Source organism: Pteropus medius, unplaced genomic scaffold, assembly GCF_902729225.1.
Source record: "Pteropus medius unplaced genomic scaffold, Ma_sr-lr_union100, whole genome shotgun sequence".
NCBI lineage: Eukaryota > Metazoa > Chordata > Mammalia > Chiroptera > Pteropodidae > Pteropus > Pteropus medius.
In genome coordinates this window covers 9,443,137-9,470,031 of record NW_024349803.1, presented here as the reverse complement: position 1 = coordinate 9,470,031, position 26,895 = coordinate 9,443,137, and the positions used below count along the sequence as shown (strand labels likewise).

General features: G+C 34.5%; 1 protein-coding gene across 3 annotated transcripts in view; it reads right to left on the bottom strand.

The window, feature by feature from the left end:
• Positions 1-3,611: 3,611 nt before the first annotated feature.
• The window catches only part of NCK1 (NCK adaptor protein 1), a 76,303-nt gene continuing 53,019 nt past the window's right edge, over positions 3,612-26,895 (bottom strand). For 2 of the 3 annotated variants that reach the window (XM_039837239.1, XM_039837240.1), the window contains 3 exons: positions 25,291-25,534; positions 7,305-8,017; positions 3,612-5,175 (listed from right to left, as the gene is read on the bottom strand). In XM_039837239.1, coding sequence (XP_039693173.1) covers positions 4,981-5,175; positions 7,305-8,017; positions 25,291-25,516 — 1,134 coding nt within the window. In that variant the 5' untranslated portion in view covers positions 25,517-25,534 and the 3' untranslated portion in view covers positions 3,612-4,980. Of the gene's footprint in view, positions 5,176-7,304; positions 8,018-23,012; positions 23,183-25,290; positions 25,535-26,895 lie in introns of those variants that run through there. The other variant, XM_039837241.1, reaches the window with a different exon arrangement.

The window sequence follows — 26,895 nt, the reverse complement described above, 5'->3', positions numbered from 1 at the left end:
TTATAGTTGTTTTTTTCTATGTGACATTCCCTGACAACTCTTAGGATGGAGAATCAGGCTTTATTCAGAATAGCCCTTTCTAGTTAAAATTTCCACATTTAAATAAAACAAATACCATTTTATTCAACTTAAAATTTGAAAATCAGAAATAATGCTCTATAATACTGAAGATCTTACTTAACATAATTTTCAAATGATTTTGGTTGCTGTATTTTCATTCAATCACTGGTTTAATCCTAGTCCTCGGTAATTCTTTTAAGTGGAGCATACAATATGCTCAAAGGTCAATTTTATCCGAGGCCTCTTTTCATCATTTTACATAAATTAACACCCTCACTCTCCAAACTCCTCAACTCGCACTATTTTTTCTTCAGAGCACTTCCCCATTAGGCATTACATCACTAGAAATATGTTTAATAACAGCTTTTGGACAACTTTGTTCGTTTTCTTCACTATCATTTGTTAGGTTAGAACAGTCTGGCACCTGGAGCAATCGAATACTTGAAGGGAGCTGGTTGGTTGATGGACAAATATCTCTAAAAGCTATTTAAATACAATCATGCACACAGAACAATTCAAAAAGTATTTTTTCATCTTGACACCAAGTGATTAGCATATGTCCTAATGAAATCAACATTTGTTTTCTATAACATCACTTTATAATCTAGAAAACATATCAAACGAGTAAATGTGTTTGGCATTATTTGCTCCTAGAAAAGACATTCAAGGATTACTCATTCCTTCCATAGGGGCTCAAAAGTGTCAATTTAATGACCATTCCTGTGTTTAGCCTAAAATAGTCACTTCCGTCTTATTCAGGAATCCACTTGTCTGCATAATTTCCCAAAGGCTATCTGCAAATTTTATACATGGTCTAAGATATAAATTCTCTGAGCCCAAAGATTTATTTAGGCAACTAAACACCTTAACTACCTTAGATGTCTATTTTCATTTGTTTGTTTTCATATTTGAAAGTCACTGTCATTCTATGAGGTAGAAGAAAACATAGAAAGAATATCGAGTACTGTGTATTTTTGCCTTCTGTAGTTATAACTACAAATAAAATTTGAAACATTATTCTAAAATACTGAGACTAGCTTTCCCATGAGCTTTAAAGGTAATGTGAGTGAAAACATTTAAAAATCAGGCAGTCCAGCAGGTTAAAAATTGTGTTAGCAACTATAGGAATCTGACCAATTGTGAAATATCCGAGATAATGAAAGTGCTCAGGCTGGCATATTCTCAAAAACCCACTTTGGTTTAAAACATTTACCTCTGTGAACATGGCCAATTATATAACTGAAAAACTTCTGCTCTTCAAAACTTTAGGTGCTACTCATTAAACAAAAAGTCTCAGCAAACTGTATATACTTTCAGGTCAAAAGAACACATCGTTAGAAACTAGAAAAATATATTTTGGCTCCTCAGCCCCCTCGTTTAGGTCATGTAACAGCAAGAAATTAGGGCGTGTCGTATGCATAGTAAGCTTGTTCTGTAAGTGTTGAGTCATATAAACTTGCTAAATCAATAGAAGCAACTTATCAGAAGAAGAGTTTCCTATCTTGCCTTGCAATAGAATCAAATGATGGGTTTCCTCAGAAGCAGTAATGTGGCATTTTTTAGAGTCCACTGGATGCTATTCAGAAAATAAAATTAGAATGTCATCTATCCCATTATCAAATGTCTTTTAAGGCAAAAGTGACTACAGTTGTGAAGTCATTTGGAAACAGTTAAAAGATCTACATAAATACAAACTACAAAGGACCCCCTTATATGCCTGTAAAATTTTAAATTGTTAAAGCATGCTGTAATGCTACATCCCTAATTTAATGATTTGGACATTGCATTGAAGTGTTTCTGATAAAGGAGTTTCGAGATTCCAAACTGAACTCTCCATGTTACAGGTAAAATAGGGAGCAACAGTAACTGCATTTGGAGATGTGAACTAGGAGGATAAGGGTTAGGAAGGCTTTTTTTCACACTGAATTTAATTATACCATGTGTATTAGTAAATATAAGGGGACCATCCACACTGAGTTCTATATGATAGTCACCTGTGAGAATTCATCTCCAGTGCTGTCAGCTTCTCATTTTTCAGGAGAAACCAGAACTATGAATTTTATGTGAAATCCCTCAATTTTTAAATATTAACAATTACTTTCTTTAAGCAATGCATAGATAAAACTACTTGGCTGTACCCTGAACAGGGCACCTTGCCAAGATGGCGGGGAGGGGGAGGCTGCAAATGGTGGTGGTAAAATTCAGACTTCTAGAGGAGCTGGGCTTGAAGCTGGGTGGGGGTGGGGGCAGAGGGGTGCCTTTTCTTTATTCTCACAAAGGTACCTGACAGACACAATGGCCCTGCTTCTTTGCAATCTCTGGATCAGATGATAGAATTAGAGCATTAAAGCTGGAGATAATTTATGTGCCATATATCTTTAAGGATGACCTTATTCTGACAACCCAAGCAGCTCATCTGCTAGGCCTTTTTATTCTTCCAGCAATGGCAATGGATTGCACTTAACTTTCTTATTGTTCAGTGATATATCTGTCTTTATACACTGTCTTTAATAGTGCCAGGTACCTGCGTTACTGTGTATAGTGAAGATGTTTTATATATATATATTCAGCTGAACCCTAAATATTTACGACCAAATATAACAGATACAGCTATAATAGCTTTTAGTTATGAAATTTTTTAAAAAAGTTCTGGAAAACTTCCTTCCAAGATTTTATAGAAGTTATTTGTAGAAGTGGGCTGGGCACAGTTAGATGTGTTATGTGTATTTAAATAATTCATGCTTATAGAAACAGCCATTGGTATAAGGATTGGTTTAAGACTTTTAAAAAATTGATAAAATGTTGAAGTACAGAATTAAGTAGTTCCCAGTGAGGTTTTCATCACATAATAAGAAGAGCATACAGTAGACATTATTGGCACACATGGGCTATCTGGAAACTCTCTAGTTATTATAAATCTAATAACACAGAAATCTAATGGCATAGAAATATGCATTCTACTTCCAGTGCTAGTCCAATCCTAGCTACTTTCTCAAAATTCTTAACATCAGCTCAGTGGGGTTTGCTATATATAAATAGTCCATGTTTGTTATACAAAGTATTAATTTCTCCTTTAAAAAAACCCCCAAAATCTCTATTTTTAAAGATTGGAGAGAAAAACCAAAGAGGTGGAGAAAAGAAACTATCATCAAAGGTTTGTTTAAACTTAAATAAAAAGATGTTTACTACCTAGTCATTTTACAACCACTTTAAAACTTTTTTCAATTTATATTCAAATGATTTTACAGCAAAAAAGATAAGCATACAAAACTTTCATTTCCATTAAACTTATCTACTAACAATCATCTTAATAAACAAAGGAGAATTGAACTGAGAAAGATAATGGAATATAAACTTAAAGGCTTTAAAAGCAGATGTTATAAAGATGAAAATTTGTACATCAATGTCTTAATTGTATTTGCTGACTCCTATAGCTCAGTGCAAGAAGCCAGGGCTGCCACCCAGTGGCAATGTCTTTTAAAATGATTTTAAGATTTAAAGAATAAAGAATATATATTTAAAATAAAACCTCATGAATTAGATGACTTCAATTTTAACATCAGAAATTCTGGTGTATTTAATGTCTGTTTATAACATTAAGGATAGAAACATTCATTTGCCTAGGCTGCATTGTGGAAATTTTAGAAGATATTTATGACTTCTTACTGTTTACTAAGTTTTAGTAAATATTTTCAATTAAAATACAAAAGGTTACTTTGCTTAAATTTGTATCTCCAGAATTTATAATGGGGGGAAAAGCTATGACCATAAAAATACAACTGGTTTTCTTCTGTGACCTACAGAAGTAGATTTGATATTCTATAGCAGCCTCTCGTCCATACACCCAAACTTCTGCTTGGTAAACAAAAACATAATAGAAGCACCTACAAAAATATATGATTTAAAAAATACTTTCTGTAACCATGAACACATCTCACCTTTTCCTTAGGTATACACAAATTTTAGTGTCCCAGTCAATAAAACTCAAAGCTGAAAGGAGGAAATGAAAATAGTAGAAATACTATGCCCAATAATTACTGATATTTAGGGATGGGGTAAAGGGGAAATCACTTGGCCTCCAATTTCCCCAAAATTTGGCCATAGCTTTTTTCACATTGGCACAGATAAAATATCCTAATATATAATGCTTTGGTAAAATAACACTAGAAAAAAAATAATTCTATAGCATCCATTGAAAAGCTAAATATCCCAGACTGCTTTGTCCTCTTGAATAAACAGATGAGAGAGAAGCACCAAAAATTCTTAGAAATTTGGAGATTTTTGTTTCCAACAGTTGTAAATTAAAATTGTACGAGATATATTTTCTAACCTACGTCCCATTTGTTTTGCTTTACAGTGAAGACAATGAATGAATTTTTTAAAATAATGGCAGACACAAGACACTTGATATTTACAATGGCTTGTGGCAGATACAATATAATTTCTAATTTTCCATTTATTATTGCTATTTAGTCACAGAAAAGATTAACACTCTCCAAGAAATTTATTTTAGCATATGCCATATATTGATATAATAATTTTATATGAAGAGAAACCATTGAGGCAGTGACTAATATGGTGCCCTTACAAGGAAATAAAGGAAAGGCAATGAAGAAATTCTTCCATATAAAGATTTTTCTTTCAAAATATAAACCTTAGTATTAGAAGCAAAGAGAAAAACAGCAAAGGAAACAATAAAACAGAAGACTAAGGATAAGGAATTGCTCTATGCAGATGTTTTGCATATGTAGTATATAGGTATGGAATGAGTTATAATAAAAATACTTATGTATTATAGTCAATTCTCATATAGAGTTAGGAACAGCAATATCCAATCTAGCATGACTGGACTGACATTTTCTCAGTCCTCGATTACATGATGAATTAGAGCTGTGCAGCAGTCATTTCTGGTCAGCAGTATCATGATAAATGCTTGATAAGATATAATTTTTCTCCTTGTTCACTTGTAAAAATTGGTGCCTTTTTGTAATGTTCTACAAGTTCTTCCATGGTGCTGAATTTACGCTGCCCAATGCAGTAGACAGTCTCTTTTAGTTGGACTTTAAAATGCTTGTTTTTCCCTTGTGCTTTTAGTGATACTGAGAAATCATTTGGCTAAAAGAGAAAAAACATTCGGGGTAAACATTTTGAAAGACATTAACATTTTATATTAAATAACATCTTAAATGTGAGCATTTATTAAATACTAGGCACTACTATGCCAAATTATTTAAACAGATTATGTCCTTTATGCCTGAAAACAAATCCGTTTTACAGCTGAGAAAATCAAGGCTGAGAGAAGCTAAGTTGTTCAAGATCAACTGTCTAGGCCACAAAAGAGCCAGGATTCAAACCCAAACAGTCATACTCCAAAGTCCCTTAACTAGCATGTTCTACCTAACACCCACAGCAAGTCCTTTAGTTTAACATGGGAAGCAGCTATTTTCTGTCCAGTCAGACTACTGGAGAAACATATGAGAAAATCCAAGACATCCACTGATTTTAAATTAGTAGCTAACAGTAGTTGTCATTACAGAGTAGCTGATAATATTCTGAATTCTCAAAGATGAAGGACACAAAAATGAGAACTAATATAAACTTATTAGGTCATAAACTCATACGCCTACAAGGGGCCAAAAACAAACAAACAAAAAAGTAAACAACTGACAGGGTGGATATACAGAGGGAACTACAGTGCCACTCTTCACTATCATCAACCACCTACGCTTCCCGAGGGGCTATGCTTAAGCCCTAGTCTAAAGGAGGTGACCACTTAGCTATGATTGTTGCCTTGAGGCATACTGGCTCAATGATGACAGGTCTTCCTATTTTAAAAAGAGAATCTGATGTCTGAATCTTTATATTTCCCAATATCTAAATATTGATAATAAATTCAAATGTTTAAAAAACATTCTGCTTAAACAAAATACGCCTATGACCTTTACTTTAAAAATTTTACTGCTAGAAATAATGGTATATTTTGGCTACCATCTATACTCAATTACTTATAAGAAAATACACAGTATTCTGCAATTAAGCTACTTCTCCAATCAGACTTTTTTAAACCTAACTCTTTTTGAGTAATCTGTATTAATCCAAAAGCCTCTTTTTATACAATTACTGCCAGAGTTTCAAACAGTGGGCTTCTTCAAAACATCCCATACTTATAGTTACTTTACCACCCACTCCAAGGTCACTCCCTTCCTAACCCCTCTGCCCACTGCTTGTCCTGGAAAGCAGAGCCAGGTCAGGTATGTAAAAGAAAACAAATCCAACCACTATTCCTAACCAACCATCTGCTCTTCCTGAGGGGTTATATAGAAGCCTGATTTCCTGAACTTCACATACATTGGCAGTTCAATTAATCTCAATCTCTTTCCTCTCTCTTTTTCTCCCTCCCTCCCTCCCTCCCTCTCACACACACACACATACACACACGCACACACACCCCTACTACTCGCATCACCTAAGATAATCTTGACTTTTTTTCAACCTTTTGTACAATCACACATTCACTTTTGTATAACTAAATACACACAAAGCCAATACTTATAATGATTTGAAAATGGAAACAGCATTCTTCCTTTATCAAGGAAAAATAAAGGCCGTTTTTTAAGGGAAATGAGTATCATCAAATAGACAGTACCCAAAAGAGCCCATATAACTATTTTCTTATTCAATTTTTATGGTGTTATAGTTTTATTGTTTTATAAGTATTAGAATAAAATTTATCTTTTTATTGCAAATGTATTTTAAATACTGTTAAAAAAGCTTTTCGAGGTATATAAGAAAAGTATTTCAACTTCCAAACAACCAATTTATGAAGAAACTTAAATACCGATTTTTTAAATTTAGAGATTTCCTTCATTTATAAGGACAGTGCATCCAAAATGCAATTTAAGAAATGTTTTCCCAGTTTAGTCTACTGCACTATTCTACTCTCAATGAAGAAGCCAGCATTAAATTTTCTCTGTTTTTCAGTTTAACATAACAGAAAATATTTCAGAAATGCAAAACCAACAGAACTAGACAAGGCCAAATAATCCACTGTAGTATCTCCCCACTAGGGCTATATTTTATTCAAAATAAATACAGTTGGAAAGTGCATTGCCTTTAGCTTCAGAACATTTATGCTTATATCCCAACATACTACCTGGTTAATTTTAGTAAAGCCTCTCAAATTTTCTAATTATTTTTTTAATACCCAGAGCTCTATTTCTATTTACCTTTGAAAACCAACTTACCGAAGACTCACTATCACGAATGAGGAAATCACCTTCGTGCCCTCTTTCATTTAATGCCATTTCTGCTTGATGCCTGGTGACTTTCCCATAATACCAAGGATTGCCAGCAAACTTTCCAGTGAGTGAAGGCCTAATGTAATCACACTGTGGAGGTGAGGGTTCCAAACCTGAGGTTAAGGGATTATTCTGCATGATGGTAACATAGTTTTTTGGCACCAGACCGACCATTCCATTGATCTTCCTGCATTTCCACCATTCGGGGTCATTTTCAGGTTTTTCAATAACATCCATTACATCTCCTTTCTCAAAATTAAGTTCTTCATCATTGGACGAGCTGAATGGGTAAAGAGCCTGCACCACATGCAACACTTGCCCAGTATTTAGGTTATTGACGACTGCAGCTAATTTCTCTGACAAAGAACCCACATGGTCACCCAAAGGACTGTCACCTTCCTCAGTTACATAGTTTGAAGGGAACCATCCAACTTGTCCATTGTAGCTACCTCGCCACCACCCATCACTGCATTTCTCCATGACGATCACCTTCGTCCCTTTTATCAATGATAATTCGTCCTCTCTCTCTGCCATGTAGTTAAATTTCACATATGCAGGCATGTTGAGGTCATAGAGACGTTCTCCTGGGTCAACAAAGCTATCATCAGCAGGAGATGCAGAATCTGGCACACTAGGTTTTCTTTTCACTTTCCCAATGCCTGTTTAAATAAAAGGAGTAATGAGAAGAGAACACAAAATGATAACCAAAAAACCCCCAACTTATTCACTATCCAAAAAAGATCTTCAAAACTCTGTAGTTTTTTTAACACTTTAAACATAGATAATAATTTTTTTTTTTAACATCTCCATGACTTATTTATAACTGGAAATTTTTATCTTTCAATCAACCCCTTCACAAATTCTTTTCAAAACCGAACACTTAACCACAATTATATGACAGTTTACCTTCTCATCTTTTTAGTCAAAAGCACTGAAATAACTGCATAACATAATTATAAAGTTGTCCTAAATTAATTTTAAATGTAAATATAGACTTCTCTCATAGCTACAATCTAATTACATAAAGGCTCTACCAAACCTATATTCTTTTTGTCTTACTTGTTTTGCCTAAATTCTACAATTAGCTGTATAGAAATAAAACAATAACTTAAATTACAACTTGATATGCAATATAAAATTGTAGCTATGCTAAGTTCCAAGACCCAGGCTGTTCTATTACCTCATATGTTTATTTTAAAATAATATATTATTTACTTGTTTGCCTCCTCTCACTCCATTCACATGTAGCTCCACAAGGACAGGGATTTTGTCTGTGTTCATGCATGTAATTCTAAGAATCTCACACGGTAGATGCTTAATATATATTTGTTGAAAGAAATGAGAAAATCACCATATGGTACTATCATCACAAATGTATGCTACATCAATGAGCCTTTTCACCACTGCTCATTTCTTTCTTTTTTTTCCCCACTGCTGCTCATTTCTTAGCACGAGACTTTGTGTTCTACTTTTATCGAGAAAACTGAGGCATTCCTCGGTAAAACTTCTCAAATACCTTCTCACTCTCAAAAGGCTCATTACCTCACTCTTTTTCTTCACCCAACTCTCTAAGCACTGATCCTTCAGGGTTTTTTTTAAAAATATTTTTTATTTTTGAACTATAGTTGGCATACAATATTGTATTAGTTTCAGGTGTACAACACAGTGATTAGACATTTACATAACTTACAAAGTGATCGCTCCAATAAATCTAATACCTGACACCATAAAGTTATTACTGTATTACTATGTTCCTTATGCTATAGTTTACATCTCCATGACTATTTTCTAACTACCAATTTGTACGTCTTAATCCGTTTCCCCTTTTTCACTTATCCTAAACCTCTCCCATCTGCTAATCCTCAAAATGTTCTGTTATCTTTAAGTTTGTTTCTGTTTTTATTTCGTTCTTTAGATTCCACAAGTGAAATCATGCAGCACTTGTCTTTATCTGACTTACTTCACTCAGCACAATACCTTCTAGGTCCATCCATGTTGTTGCAGATGACAAGGTTTCATTCTTTTTTATAGATGAGTAATGTTCCATTGTATATAAGTACCACCTCCAGTTTATCCATTCATCTATTGATGGACACTCAGGTAGTCTCCATATCTTGGCTACTGTAAATAATGCTGCAATGAACATATGGATACACATATCCCTTCAAAGTAGTATTTTGGGTTTCTTTAGATAACTACCCAGAAGTGTAATTACTGGGTCCTTCTTTGTCTCTTGTTATAGCCTTTGTTTTAAAGTCCATTTTGTCTGGTATAAGTATTGCTACCCAGCTTTTTGTTTGTTTCCATTTTCATGCAACATCTTTTTTCATCCCTTTACTTTCAGTCTGTATGTGTCTTTCAATCTGAAGTGAGTCTCTTGTAGGCAGCATATGTAAGGGTCTTGTTTTCTTATCCATTCAGCTACTCTTTCTTTTGACTGGATCATTCCTTTTTCATTTGAAGTACCTGTTCATAGATAGGTAGTTATTGCTGTTTTATTATTCATATTTTTAATACATTTCTTCTTCTTCTTAAAGAAGTCCCTTCAACATTTCCTGTAATACTGGCTTGGTGGTGATTAACTCCCTCAGTTTTTTCTTGTCTGTGAAGCTCTTTAACTTTGCTGGGTAAAGTAATCTTGGTTGTAGATCCTTCCTCTTCATCACTTTGAATATTTTGTGCCAATCTCTTCTGGACTGCAAAGTTTATGTTGAGAATTTGGCTAACAGTCTTATGGGAGCTCTCTTATAGGTAACTGTTTTCTTCTTGCTGCTTAAGATTCTCTTTTTAGCATTTTAATTATGATGGGTCTTGGTCTCTCTGGGTTCATCTTGTTTGGGACTCTCTGAACTTCCTGGAGCTGTTTGTCTATTTCCTTTACCAAGTTAGGAAAGTTTTCCATCATTATTTCTTCAAATAGGTTTTCAATTTCTTGCTTTCTCTTCCCTTCCTGGTACCCCTATGATGCAAATGTTGGTACACTTGATATTGTCCTAGAGGCTTCTTAAACTATGCTCATTTTTTTGGATTCCTTTTTTCTAATTGCTGTTCTGATTGAGTGTCCTTGGCTACCCCATCCTCTAAATCGCTGATTCAGTCCTCTGCTTCATCCAACTTGTTGATTCCCTCTAATGTACTCTTCGTCTCAGATATTATATTCATTATTTCTGACTGGTTTCCTTTTGTTTTCCATCTCCATATTTATGTTTTCTGTCTCTTTGTTAAAATTCTCACTGAGTTCATCTACTCTTCCCCTAAGTTCCTTGAGCATCCTTATACCAGTTATTTTGAACTCTGCATCTGGTAGATTGCTTGTCTCCATTTTGTTGAGTTCTTTTTTTGGAGCTTTGTTCTGTTCATTCATGTGGGACATGTTTCTTTGTCTCCCCATTTTGGTTGCCTACTTGTGTTTGTTTCTATGTTTCAGGTAGGGCTCTTAAGTCTCCTGGTCTTAGGAGAGTGACATTATATAGTAGGTATCCTGTGGGGCCCAGTGGCACAGTCCTCCCTGGTCATCTAAGCCAGGTGCTCAAGGTATGTCCCTCATGTGGGTTGTGTGTGCCCTCCTGTTGTAGTTGAGCTGTTTGCATGTCAGTGGGAGGGACTGACCCTCAGGCTGATTGGTTATGAGGACTGGCAGCGAGGGGCTAACCCTACAGAGCAGGATTCAATCTAGGAGAGCTCTGGTGCCTGCTCAGTCTGTCCTTTGGGTGTGTCCTCCTAAATGCAGTCCTGGGTGGTACTCCAGCTCCTGCACTGGTCAAAAGAGGCCACTGGGTGTGCCAGGCCAAGGGCCTCCTGGGAGGGGCCCAGGTGTAGACCAAGTTCAGCCATAGCCTGTGTACTTCTAAGGCCACCTGGTAAGAGTCACCAAGCAATTTGCAGATAGCTGCCACCTATGCTAGGCTTTATAGGTGACTCAAAAGGCCAAACCAGGAACCAAGGCCAGCTGTTGCTAGTGCCAGGCTTGGGGCTGCTCAGCAAGAGGTTCAGGGCACACCAAGATCGGTTGCTGCTCCTTTGGGTATTATTGTGAGCCTTTAAGAGATTTTAGTAAAGTCCACAGCATGAGCCAAGACAGGTCATTTGTATGGAAAAAACCGCTGGAGGCAGTTTGGGTTGGCCTGCAAGTTGGGAGAGGTGGGGTCTCAGGGAATCATCTTGGCAGAGCGACCTGTGTTAACCAGGCTAATGAAGACTCAGGTACGGTGGCCACCTGCATTTGCATGCTGGGAGTGGGAAGGGCTCAACAAAAGAACAACAGATAGTGCCTGCACTTCTGTCGGAGAGAAAGCCACCCTTCCAACCCTCACTCTAAAGCCAGATAACTCTGTTCCTCTCCATGTGTCCCTAGCACTCTTTGAGCAACTGCCCCAGTGCTGGAGCTCAGAGCAAGTTGAGTCTGTCACTCAGAAGGTCCATACATGTGCAGGCTCTTTAAGAGGAATGTCTGCTACTCCTGCAGTCCTCTGTCTCTTTCATCCACAATCTCCCCTGGTTTTTACAGTCAGAGATTGTGGAGACTTCTCTTCCTGGCACTGGAACCCTGGGCTCGGGAGCCTAGTGTGGATCTAGGACCCCTCACTCCTTGAAGTGGGGTACTCTAGAGCCATGATAACCCTCCCGATTCTTGATTGCCACACGCGGTTGTGGGACTGGTTTGTTTCGCATCTCTCCTCCTCCTATCAGTCTTGGGGTGACCTCTTATGTATGTCCCCAATTGTAGGACTTTTGTTCAGCCAGACCTCAGGTGACTCCCAGTGAAGGTTCTGTAGTTTCACTGTAATTCTGATGCGGTCGTGAGAGGAGGCAAGCACAGCATCTACTTCCATGCCATCTTGACCGGAATCCCTTCTGGGTTCTTGCTACCATCTTTCCTTCCTCCTTTGAAACTCTTGGCCATCCTCGTTTCCCTCTTACTCAGTCTCTCCTGTTTCTAAAAACACACTCAGATTGCTTCTATTCTCAAATAAAATTACTTCAATTCTGCTACTACTTGTAAACTATGACATTATTTAAAAAGTCGTCTTTTATCCTTCAACTTTTCATCACTCACTCACTCCTAACACTTATAATCTGGTCACCTATCTCTACCATTCTACTAAAACTACTCAATTTAAACCGTTATTATAAAGCTATGTCATATCTTTACTGCCAAATCAGTTCCTTTTAGAGTACTCAATCTTTTCAAACTCTACGCAGCAACCAAGATCTTCTCCTGAGAGTCTCCTGTTTTGCCTACTGACCTGTTTAGATATTCCTGGTATCTCTGTTTGGGCTCCTCTACACCTTGTTATAAAATTGTATTTTATTTGTTTTAATTGTCTAACTCCTTAAGAAGAGAATGAGCTTCCTAAGGACAATAAATTAGATCTCATTACCTTGTTTGTCCAGTGCTTAGCAGTATCTACACTAGTAGGAACAAAGTGAATGTTTACTGAATGAATAAGTGAAGGATTCCTTAGCTAAAAGTGTTTCTCAAGATACCATGCTTGGACTTATCCTCTACTTCAAGGAAATCATATATCTTCATTTTCTATAATTTCTATATAGAAAGTTTTAAGGTCTCTTTGCAGCACTAGGCTCTTTCGGGAATTCAAGCACTACAACTCCAGTTGTTACTAGACATCTACAGATTGTACCATAGCACCTCAAATACAAACACTTATGTCCAAATAAAACATCCATAAACCAACTTCCTCCCTCCCAATTTCCTTATTTCTGATTAATGGTATCATCATGTTGAAAAATCCCCACATCAGGGATTTCTGCAAAAGAGAGAACTCAAGGCCTCCATCCCTCCAAAAAAGTAGTTAATGAGCTGACAAATAACAGTCAGAATCAACTTTTGCAGAACTCTGGAATCTAGTAAAAAACTTACAAAAACTAGGGCAAGGCTTAGTGAAGAAGCTGCTGCTTTGTAGTAAGAAAGCGCTGTGGCATTTTAAGTTGCCTGCCTACCATTTCTTACATCCTGGTGGAAGTGAGGATAACAACCTGTACTCCTAATGCCAAAAGGAGCAACACAGATCTTATTCTTGAAGAATTATGATTGTGGGTTTCAACCTATCTGGCAGCTACTTGAAGGACCAGCACAATGGCTTGCCCTGTTTCACCCAACTTGGAATATTCCCAGGGTTAGAGTGTCTTTAGCTGAAATCATTTAATTGATGCAGCAGCCTAGGGCAAGGGACAGCAATTAGGACAAGTAACAGACAGACATATTGAAAACCCCAGGAAGGAAGAGTTTGTGATAGGATATACATAGGGTGATAAGGGCTTTTAAAAACTCCTGTGTATAACAGAGAATCAAGAATGCCATACACATCGCTACGACTGGACATATGCTTAGTAAAGTCCTAAAAGACCCTAAGCTTTCACTTAGGTTGATCTTTAGGCTCTGAAGACTCAGTAAGTGATGGCTAAGGCAGAGTTATAAATAGTCTGGTTAAGAGTTAGAAGAGTATTTTTTTCTTTTTCTTTTGGTTCCAGATGCTTAAGAGAACTGTCAAAACACTAGTTGACCAGTAAGCAAACGGATCATACTTCAGTGGCCACACGTGACAAAGAATACAGATTTTATAAAAAAATAGTTTAAAAGTCACTAAACAAGCAAAAACAACCCGCCATAAGAAGCAACAAATCCTAGACAGGGTATAGAATCTGAAAGAAAAAACAATAAAAAATTCTATATCTATCAAAACTATCCTTCGAAACTGAAGAAAAAATTAAGATACTCCCAGATAAACAAAAACTGAAAGAGTTCGTCATACTACACCTATGCTGTAAGATAAATGCTAAAGGGAGTCTTCCAGGCTTAAATGAAAGGACACCAAACAGTAATGTAAAGTTACATGAGGAAATAAAGAACAACGGTAAGGTAGCTCCACTGATAAATATAAAAGCCACTTTGCAAATGTATGAAACAAAAATTTCAAATCTAGGTTAATGGGCACACAATGTATAAAGATGGAACTGTAAAGAAGCAAAGTTTTATCTACTATTGAAGCAAAGTTTATATTAATTGTAGTTATGTTAATTGTCATTAATTGTAGTCCCCAAGGTAATCACTAAGGAAAAACTAAAAAAAAAAAAGTATATAAAAAGAAATGAGAGGGGAAACAAAATAGTAAATCAGGGGGAAAAAATCAATTACAAAAGAAGGCAGTAATAGAGGAATTGATGGGAAAAATGGTATCAAACACACAGAAAACAAGAAGCAAAATATCTGAAGGCCTTCATAGTAAAGTAATAGTAATTACTTTAAATATAAGTGGATTAAAAGGCTGGATTAAATGGCAGCAAATGAATGAATGGATTTAAAAATGTGAAAATTACTCAGCACACTCAAACAAGTGATGGGTTAAAAAAGAAATTGTGTTCTATAAAGTCACCATGAGTAACTGAATTAGCAAATACTGAACCTCTGGCTCTTAGAGGAAATACAGGGTTAGGTCCTACAAGCCTCTGCTCACAACACTTTTATCTACCAATCAATACATAACCTTGTCTTACATGTGTTTCTTTTTTAAAAACACTTTATATAAATTGTTGATTCATTGTCACTGAACTCATGGCCACCATCACTAACTTATGTTTGAGTAAAGCTTACCTAACACATGTATTTTTTTCTGTAAAGCAAATCAGTTTTTTTTTGTTTTTGAGCTTAGTAACACTAGAGAACACTTCAACACTAGGCTTAGGGGCCATTTAAACAAAAAAATTATTCCCCAAAAAAGCACAAAAATGCAAAAAAAAACAAACAAACAAAAAACCCAAAAAACAAAACAAAACCACACACAAAAAACAGAAAGCCCAAAACAAAACATTGCAGTAAATAAACAGACTGTGAAAATGACATCTATTTACAGTATGAGAGCTGAAACAAGAAATAGAGCATTATCTTGTTCAACCTCAGCTGGCAACATGTACATTGGGCAACTCAAATATTTTGATACTCTGCACATGTCTACAAGTATTGACTTGGGGCTTACAAATTAAATAAGTTTTAGCAAGCAGGCAAATTCACTATATAGAATCTGCAGAAAATAAGGATCACCTATACTAGCAAATTGAATATAGCAGCATATTAACAGAATTGTACATCATGACCAAGTGAGATCGGTCCCAGGAATATAAGGGTGGTTGAACCTATGAAAATCAATATTATATTCCACATTATCAAAATGAAGGGGGGGAAAAAAAACACATGATCATCTCAACTGATGCAGAAAAAACACTGGACAAAATCTAACACCTTTTCATAATAAAAAGAGTCAACATGATTGGACTAGAAGGGAATTTCCTTAACACAATTTCCTTTCCTTTAGTGGAAAGAAATAATCTTTAATCATAGATGACATGATCTCGTGTAGAGAAAATCCTAAAGAACCCACAAAAAAAGTTGGAATAAATGAATTTAGCAAAATTGCAAGATATAAAATCAACACATAAAAATCAGTTGTATTTCCATGCACTAGCAATGAACAATCTGAGAGAAAATTAACAATTCTATTTATAATAGCATTAAGAATAAAATATATAGAAATTTAATCAAGAACGTGCAAGACTTGCACACTGAAATATTACTGAAATATTACTGAAAGAAATTAAAGAAGATCTAAATAAATGGAAAGACATTCTGTATTGATAGATTTAAAGACAAGAGTTTTAAATGGCAATCCTATCCAAAGTGATCCACAGATTTAATGCAATCCTTACCAAAGGTCCAAAACCCATATTTTTGCAGAAATGGAAAAGCTGATCCTAAAATTCATATTGAATTTCAAGGGATCCACAAAGAGCCAAAACATTCTTGAAAAAGCAAAACAAAGTTGATGCGCTCACACTTCCCAATTTCGAAGCTTACTTACAAAGCTATAGTAATCAAAACAGTGTGGTACTGGCATAAAAAGACAGACATATAGACCAATGGAAGAATTGAGAGTCCTGAAATACATCCATACACTACGGTCAAATGATTTTCAACAAGGATGCAAAGGCCATTTGACGGGGGAAAGAACAGTCTCTTCAACAAATGGTGCCTGGATAACTGGATATCCACATGGAAAAAGAATGAAGTTGGACTCCTATTTCACAATACACATAAAAATTAACTCAAAAGGGATCAATGACCAAAATATGAGTTAAAACTTGAAAACTCTCAGAGGAAAACAAAGTCTTCACGACTTTGGATAAGGCAATGAATTCTTAAGATGTGACATCAAAAGCAAGCAAGCAAAAAAAAAAAGAAAAATGAGATAAATTGTACTTTACTAAAATAAAAAAAAATTTGTGCAGAGGACACTATCAAGAAAGTGAACACGACCTACAGAATTAGGAAAGAATATCTGCAAATCATAATCCTTATAAGAATACATACATATCCAGAACATATTAAAAAAAACTCTCAGAACACAAGAGAAAGAAAAATATCCTATTTCAAAAAGAGGCAAATGTCTTGAATAAACATTTCTCCAATGAAGATATACAAATGCTCAAAAAGCACACGAAAGGATGTTCAACATCATTAGTCATTTGAGAAATGCAAATCAAAACCACAATGAAATATCACTAGCAGGATGGCTATAATAAAACCAAACCAAACCAAAAAAAAAGAAAATTAGCAAGTATTGGTGAAGATATGAAGAAATTGTAACTCTTCTTACACTGCTAGTCAAAATGTAAAATGGTCCAACTGCTGTGGGAAACAGTTTGATGGTTTTTCAAAATGTTAAACACAGAGTTATCATATGATACAGAAATTCTACTCCTAGGTATATACCCCACAAAACTAAAAAAAAGGTATTCGAATAAGTATTTGTACATAAATGTTCACAGACTCACTATTCACAAAAACCAAAGGCAGAAACAACACAAATGTCCATCAACATATGAATGGACAAAGTGATATATTCATATAATGTAACATATCTGCCATAAAAGGGATGAAATGGTGACATGTGCTATATAACATGAATGAATCTAAAAAAAAAAAAAAAAGCTAAGTGAAAACACACACACACACACACACACACACACACACACACACACACACACCCCAGATACAAAGGTCACACATATTGTATAATTCCATTAATGTGAAATAGCCAGAATAGGTAAATCTACATAGACAGGAAGATTAGGGATGAAGGAAATGGATAACAGAGAGTGAGTGACTGCTTAACAGGAATGGGTTTCCTTTGGGGTAATGAAAATGGTCTGGAATTAGACAGATGGGATGGTTGCACATCATTGTTAATGTACTAAGTACCACTGAATTATACACTTTAAAATAGTTAATTGTATATAAATTTTCTCTCATAATTTTTTCCCCCTAAAATCAAATCCTTAAGAATCAGCATGTCCTTTCTGCCAAGACTTCCCATTCCCACTATTCACTCACTTGAGGTCAGGCCTATAATATTGTGCTTGAGCCTTCAATACTCTCTTTAAACTAGTTTCCTTACTGATCCAACCTGTCCCACTTCAACCCATCATTCATATCATCCAGTCCAATCTTCTTATAAATACAGCTGCAATTATATGACACTACTGTTCAAGAGCCAACAGTAGCTCTTCACTGCCTATCAAATTAAGAGAAATAATCTGCTTAGAATCTACAGCCCTCTTTAGAATGTCCTCAGTCTTCTTTTCTAGGCTTATGGTATGGACTATGGAAAACTGCACAGACCTTGAATCAGACTCTGGGTTCAAATTCCAGCTATATCACTTACTAACTTGAATCTCAAGCAAGCTACTACTGCATGTTTCTGAGCTTAGAAATGGAGAAAATACCACTAACCATGAGAGTGTTGTAAAAACGGAATAAATTAATGTAAAGTAATATAGTACATATAGTAAATGTTAAACAAAAGCACCTTTCTATAATGTCCTGCACTGAAACTATGCTAAATTTTTAATAAAAATGGGGCACTTAAATCCTCAAAATAGATATTTCCACCTCCATGACTTAGTTTACCTTGTTTGCTAGTTTCTTCCCAAAACTCTGTTAAAACTTCTACCTCTCAAAAATCTACCCATTCAAGAAGTGACATTTCAAATAACTTTATTATTTTATCCATCTTCCCACTCCATGTTTCTCAACATCCTTCATTTCCCACCCTCAACCCCCATGATATGTACACTTTTTTTTTTTTTTTAAGGCAAGGCAACCCTTGGTTGACCTCACAGATTACAAGGACCTTGTCACCTTATGATCCCTTATTTTTTTTATTTTTTACGCCTACAGCACCTGGTCTTCCTAAGTGGTCTCCTATCCAAGTACTAACCAGGCCCGACTCTGCTTAGTTTCGAAGGTACACTCTCCTTTTTTTAAGCAACCTATCACCTTGTACTTCTGAGGTCCTCGTATGATAGCATTTCTTGTTTGTCTTTTAAGCACCTCTATTAGAATATAAGGCTCCTAGAGAAGAGCATTCTGTCCCACTGGTCTTGTGCATTTTCTATTCTTTGAACTATGTACACAGCAATAACTGTTGGTTAAATCGATTAAAACTAAATACTTATAAAAGCAAATACAAAATTTTAAACTGAAAAAAAAAAAAAGCTTGTATGAAATGACATTTTTAATTCTGAAGAAGAAAATCGCCAAGACTTCATACACAATATATACAATTATACACTGTCAAAAAAAAGAATGAGGAATTTCTGGAGAAACCCAACAATTAAAGTCCCACGTGGGAAAACACCAAAAACACACAAAAAACAAAAAACAACAAAAAACCCCTACTTTAATCTTAGAGGCCAGAAATATTTCATCAAAAGAACATAAACTCAAAATATTTGTTTTCTATATAACGCAAAGCCTTCTGTGATCTCTCTTGTGAGCATGTCTTCAACCTCATACCTGTTAAACTAATGCTACAGCCATACAAGCTGTTACCAAAAATCCCATGCCTTTTCAAGGCTTTGAGCCTTATGCAAATGATATTTTTATGCCCTAAAACACTCACCATCCTTATTCTTCAAGACTCAGTCATGTTATCTTCTCTCTAAAGATTTCCCTATCTCTTCCCAAAATAAGTGATGCATTCCTCCTTTATGCTCAACACACCAATATTTGCTTTCTTGAGATCAAACATGTTTTTAATCACCTATCTATTCCCAGAACCTGGTCATATTAAGTGTTCTATTACTGTTTTTCATGTAAATGACTGACAAATGCATGCATAATCAATAACTAGCTTTTTTTTACCCTGCTTATAATTCCCCTGAAAGGGAATATTTATTGCCATTTGTTTCTATTGCTAAAAATGGTCCTTGTAACCTCCTATCAATGAGAGTTGATACAAAAGTATTTTATAAAATTATACAAATATAAAACATTAGTATCTCTTAATTTCTCAATTATGTTATAATCAGCAACAATTAGATCATTCTACAACAAGCAGACGACTCCCTCAGGTCAATGTATTTTTTTCTAAATTTTTCCCAACTTCAGTTAGTTCACTACAATCCTCCTAATCCCAATTAGTCCTTTTTGCATTAAATCTTTCTAATTCATTGCTTATTTGACTCTCATTCTTTCTCTACTATTCAGTCATAATGGGTACACTAAGAAAACTCTACAAAATAGACCCTAAATTTAAATTTTAGTTCTGCTACTTAACTGGTTAATTTAATGTTGGTCGAGTTATTCAATCTTCTTTAAACTCCAGTTTTCTTGCTTGTGAAATGAAATAAAGTTTTTATAAAAAATTTTTTAAAGTTTATATGTAAAGCATTCAGTATAGTGCATAGCACATGACAAGCATTTAATCAATGGCAGTTATTACTTTCCTACCCCCTAATGTTTCTGGCATTTACTTTTTCAAAAACACTTAAAAATTTATTATAGCATTATACATCTGGACCTGGCCAAGGTTGGAAGAGAAATGCTCAGGCCTAAACACTGAAGATGTGCACAACTGTGAGGCAGTCATTTTTATTGTTAGCTTTGTTTAAAAAAAAAAAAAAGTGTTATTTAGTACAGCTTCTAATCTTCCCCTCACTCCCAACCACTGGTCTTACTTCTCTCTTCCTACAGCACTGTTTCTGGACTAAAACGATGTATTATTAACTCCTCAAAATAAGCACTGTGAATACTCCATCTTCACATGATAGTTGTCCTCTTCTTAAGGTCAATCTTTATACCCATACCTATTCCTTATGTAACCTGGTTTTCAAATCCTTGATATACTACTGCATGCTAGCATTTAGAAGCATCTGAGTTTTTCAATATCATTGTTAAAGTACATCTATCCAAAGCAGATAAACTATGCCATGTTTTATTTGGCCAGCAAACACATAAAGAAGCTATTGCATCCTTTCACCTGAGTACCCCATAAATTTGAATCCATGACATTATGAACTATGCTGACATTTTTTTTATCATCTACATTATTACAGCAGTTCTTACTAAGTCTTTTTACTTATGTAAACTGCTGGCAAGCCAGATTCTCAGCAATTTTTTTCAACTCCTTTTAAAAACTTAATGTAGAATTTTTAATTAATGTTGTCCCTAATCATCTTGTTTATTTCTATATCAGATTTTAGCCTTCAGATATATTTCTGAACCTAAAGTATTTGTTATTCTTCCAGTGTTAGGTCTTCTTTATGTTAAGCATGTCATTTTTCCTCCATCTAAATCACTGAGTAAATAAATGTTCAATAGAATGAGGTCAAAGAAAGTATTTTTCTTTCTTTAGGGAACTATAATTCTGTTCTTATGGTCATAGTTCTTCAAAACCAGTTTCTCTCTCATGGATTCCCCCCATTTCCCATTTCTATGGCACATGTAACTGATCAGTTGTTTATCAGGCGTATAAGACTTTTAGAGTTCAAAGGGACTTTCCAGGGTCATATGGTCTTGCCCAACTCTCTCATTTATAAATAAGGAATAGGAAATCCGGAAAGTTTAGTAATGTACCCTTGGCCACATGGCTAATAACTGGTATATGGAAGCAGAACTAAGGAATTCTAAATACGAATATATGGTGTTCTTTCCATTACAGGTCTTAATTTCAATTTTTGTATTATCTGTTCATCTACATGAAATAAGATAAATTATTGGTTTTGATTATTCTGTTTTATCTAAAACATTGTGCATTTTTTGTTTTAAAGGGTATCACACAAGGAGCAGATATACTGTTTCCTCTATTTTTTAAGTACATTCAGGGAATAGGTGGGTGAATAGCCTGTCTCTACTTTGACAAGCTGCGAAGCATAATAAATACAAATGTGGACTTGCTGAAGATAGTGAGAAAAGGCATATTTTGGTTACGAATCTTGAATCCTGATCCTGAGCCGACTAATGCACATAGGATTAACCATCAACTAACTTTCTAAAACTCAAGAGAGAGAATAATTTTATCATTATATTGATGACATATATTGAATCACTTTTATACCCTTTCTGGTTGATTTGTCATCAACATTATTTATGACCAAATTTATATATGAAATCTACTGTATTATTAACAATAAATAACCACCACCATCTTCCTCCCCAAAAGAGTGCTAAGTTCTGTGAGAGTTAGTATTAGTTTTCATTGTATGTTTTTTGCCTGGCTTGCAGTAGGCTCTCAATAAAAATATGCTGCAAAACAAATTAATTAATTAATAAGCTCTTTAAAAAGAAAACCCAAAAAGCAGATCTAAAAGTTTTATAACTCCCCAAAGAGTAAACAAGAGATACAGTCCAGGATTCACTTGGCCACCAGAGTTAACTAAAGAAACAAAGGAGTCCTAATATTACAATTACTACATTCTTTTTCAATAAAGTGCTTGCTCCTTTTCCATTTCACGTTCCCCAGAAATTGATAGGTAACTCATTGTTTCCTTAGACTCCTTATACATAAGACTTCTACAACAATTCTTTTGTTCATTTTTCAAAAAACACCAAGAAAATGTTGAGACCAAATCAACTTCACTGTATAAGATCATAAAAAGTTCATCAGCAGAGAGAAAGATTAGGCTCTTGTAAGTTAGTATTACTTTATGACCTGAACTCAAAAACAAGCCAAAGAATTCATTATTTTCTTTCAATGTTTTCATTTTCTTTGTACTCAGCTGCTCTCAAAACTCATTTCAAACTATCAAATCTCATATCTACCAAAACATCAATTTCTAGCAATCCTTCACTGATTAAATCAAAACATTCTCTTTGCTGGTGCCTGTATTGAATGTCATCTACATTGTTCTTCTAAGAGGTAAGTAAAAAGTACTAAAACAATATCATGTTAATTCAAATGTTGAAGATCATTTTAAAATCATGTTGAGATTAAAGGAATTTGCTCACCTAATCCTCTTATCATGTTAATATATTTACGATTTATTTAATTCACTTCAACTGTCTGTGCTAAGTTCAAAGTTACTGAATTAGAACTTTATCAAACTCAAATCATTTATTTCTATCCATTTCTTATTTGTTATTTAAATATTGATACTAAAACATTTAAAAACTATTTTACTTATCAAGTCAAAACTAATATTATTTGATGTATCAAACCATTTAGCTTATGTTTCATCAACATAAAGCACCAGCCTATATAAACTCACCAGGTTCCCTCCCTACAGTTTTAATTACAAAAGTGAAAAATCTAATTCGAAAACTACAAGAAAACTATGGATTTAAGAAACAGATTAACTTACTGAAAAAATCTTTAAAGGCGTTTAACAAATCCATGTTGAATAAAAATCCTGTGTTTTCTTTTGTCAGGTTTGTCAGCACAGCTCAGGATAATTCCCAGTGAGCTTCCTGGTCTGTTCTGCAACACTGAAACTCCCCACACCCAGTCCATGTGACCTGGCCCACACCCAAGCAATAAAAAGTTTTTTTGAGGCTTCTCTCTTTCCAAAACTTTTTTTACCCCCAATATAAGAGAACCTGTAAAACACGTATAGCATAAGGCCACAAATCTGACCTTATTATTCAGAATTATTTTGAAGAAGCTTTAAAGCATATATATTCTCAATAGCTGAAAATATATTTATGTATTCATTTTTTCCTTTGTTTTCTCCTTTTTTTCTTAACTTTCAAACAATGTCTCCATCAGCACAATCATTATGAAACAAATCCTTTAATTATACGGGACATTTAAGTTACCAAAAAGGGGTTCAGAAATTCTGAGAAAGGCGAGAAGGCTGTCTGATGGAAAAGCTGGATTTACATCATTATACAGACTACATCGCTAACTTAAAATAACTTTCCCAAGTACCCTGGAATGTAGACAGCAGTAACTGTAACACAGAAATAAAGTTAACAGAGATATCCTAGGACTCAATAATATCAGAAAATGCTATGGAAGATTTTGTGCAAGTATTAACAAATAATAAAAATTTTATCTAATTGGGCTTTTAAAATTTATATGTGGTAATATATAAAACTGGGATATTCTTCCTTTTTGCTCTATATTAGTTTTTTCACTATCTTTTGTTAATTACTGTCGCATTTGCTCTAGTCCCAGGATACCAGCATCCTTATAAAAAGGAACAGAAAAGTATTATCTAGGTGCGTTCCTAGTCCTTTCTGTGCCTTCATCATTGTGAAGCATACTTTCTTGATAGAAGTTACCTTAATTTTCCTCAATACCTCTACTCAACATGCTTTGAATAAATGTCCAGTATTTACAAAATAAGAAGTATTCCTGGTTCTAACTCTGGTCATTTCAGCTATTTAAGGAAAATCTTTCTGATTTGTCTTACATTTAAAAACTAATAATAACGGTCTTAATTGCAAAAACCTTAAAATCTCAAAAAAAAAAGTACATACAAAAATTAACTGTCATGGTAAAAATTCAGAGTAATAACTTAATTTATTAAATTACCTTTAGAATACTGGAAATGTTTTTAGCTCAGAAACCAATATTCCCATACTTTATACTCTACTTTTAATTGAACTATATTTTAATTTTTACTATCTTACAATGGTTAAAAACTTAAGAGATTTGTCTTCTACTGCTGACAACTGAAAGAACACTCTAGTCTAGAATGACAATGATGTTGAATAAAAAATCAAAACTAATGTAAAGCAGTTAGTCAATAATATATTTGTCAGTCATGCCACATTACTCCCAAACTATCTCCACAAAGAGCAATTTTACTTTCTCTTCTACATATTTGCAAAGAACCATTAAGTAATAGAATGCTTGCATGCTTGCCTAAATACAAAAAACATGAAGTTCTGTCCCTCCCAATTCCTTCCTGTCAACCAGGGAGAGTTTAATTTAAAAAAAAAGAAAAAAAAAAAGAGGCTAGTCCTCATCTGTGCATATTTCCTTCCTATCAGCTCTGCCAAGGCAAGAGTGAAGCAGATTCCACTATCTCTGACCCTAATGGAGCGCCAGTAAAAACAAACTTTACAGTTAGAGGAAGGAGAAAAAAAAGAAAATACGAGAGATCAGTATTACAGTAACAATCCACAATTTAAAATTGTTTTATCCAATATAAGAAGAAAACAATTTGTTTTTAAAAGTGAAGTTCAAAATGTAAGCCATTAGATGTTAAAGCAATGTGCCATGCAAAATAAATTGCCTTAATGACAAGAAGGCAATTCTTCATCTCACTAATTTATCCCTGTCTCACTTAGATGCAGAATTTGCCTAACATCCAACAGTCACTCATGGTTCAAGGAGCCCCTGATCAGAGTTATTTCTGCTCCTTAGCACGACTCTGGCTTGATACTTGAATTCCAATCAGATCCACTAGCTAGATTTATAGAAACTGCCCATTAACATATGAGACCTTTACTGGTCTCCTGACTTGAAAACCTGCTACAATCCAAACTTACCTTGTCTAGCTGAAATTCCAGTCCTGGCCTTTTCTAGTCAATTCTGCCCGCTGCTCCCAAAATTCTGTACAAAGAACCAAGCTCTAGTATCTACTTAAAAGAAAGTAGTATTGTTGCTGTTTTAATACAAAAATAACTTACCTAAAGTATCCTTTAGGTTTTTTACAATAGATGCTTTTCGAGCACTGTTTTTCCTTTCCACATAATTAGAAGGCACAAAACCTGTTTTATTCAGGGAATTTCGAACTCGCCACCAAGACTTAGAATCATCCAGAAGCCATAATCTCTCATTCTTCTTGATGTCCAGTTCTTGTTCTTGTTGGGCCACATAATCAAATTTGGCTACTACCACCACTTCTTCTGCCATCTTTCAGCAGCTTCAGCACTATAACCACATAGAAAATAGTTTTATAAGGTTTACATAGTGGTAGTCTACATACTTTTTAAAAGAGATACACCTAAAAACCTAAGACCACTGAAAGGTTAAAAGTAAAAATATGGAAAAAATATAAATACCAGGTAAATTCTAATCAAAACACAACTGGTGTAGCTATATTAATAATGCACAAAAGAACTTTAAGGCAAAACCATCACTAGTGACAAAGAAGTTCCCTGCACAATAATAAAAAGGTTTTATTCAATATATATAACACCTAAACTTATATGTACCTATAACATAGCTCCAAAATAGATTGATAAGACTATAAGGAAAAATGGACGACTCTATTGTTGCAGAGGACAATTTCTAACATATTTATCTCAGTAATAAATCAAGGAGACCAAAAAATTAGTAAAGCTAGAAAAGAACTGACATCACAACCATTTAGTTTGATTAATAAACATATAAAAATATTACTTCCAAACAGAATACAAACAAAACATATACAAAAATTGATCAAACGCTAGGTCATAAAGGAAGTCTCAACAATTTTCGTGTACTTAGTATCTGACAACCATAGTGTCTGACAACCATAACAATAAGATAGCTTTTAAAAAACCTCATATGTTTGGAAACTTCTAAAAACTCACGAGTCAAAAAAGAAATAGTAATATTTCAAAAATACTTAGAAAATAATAAAGACTATACTGCCAACCTGTGGGATGCAGCAGAAGGAGTATGTGGAGGAAGATTCTTAGTTTTAAATAGCTACATCAGAAAAATAAGAAAAGCTAAAAATAAATTAATGAACTGCACATGTGCCTTAAGCAGTCAGAAAAGCAGAATATAAAGAAAGTAGATAAAAAGGAATACAAATAAAAAGCAGAATTTAATGAATAAAATAAACATATAGAAGACTCAACAAAACAAAAAGGTAGTTCTTTGTCATAACTAACAAAATGGACATAGTTCTGGCAAGAATGAGCATTAAAAAAGAGAAAAGCACATCCAAATACCAGGAATAGAAGGGAGTCATAATTATAGATATAGACAGTCAAAAGACATGGCAATATCATAAACTTTATCAATAAATCTGAAAACAAGTAAAACATATAAATTTATAGAAAATAAAAACAAAAGTAGTAAAATTAAATCAGTCATTAAGAAATCTTCCCATGATGGTTTTATAGGCAAGTTCTATTAAAATTCAAGGAACAAATAATTCCAATTTATACAAACTCTTAAAACAAAGGAAAATTACAAACCTAATAACTCTCTCTTGAACCTAAGTCAGCTGTTTTCTATAGAGATTATTTTACATAAACAGCTACTCCTGGTTTAGCAAGCTAATAAATACCGGTCTTTGG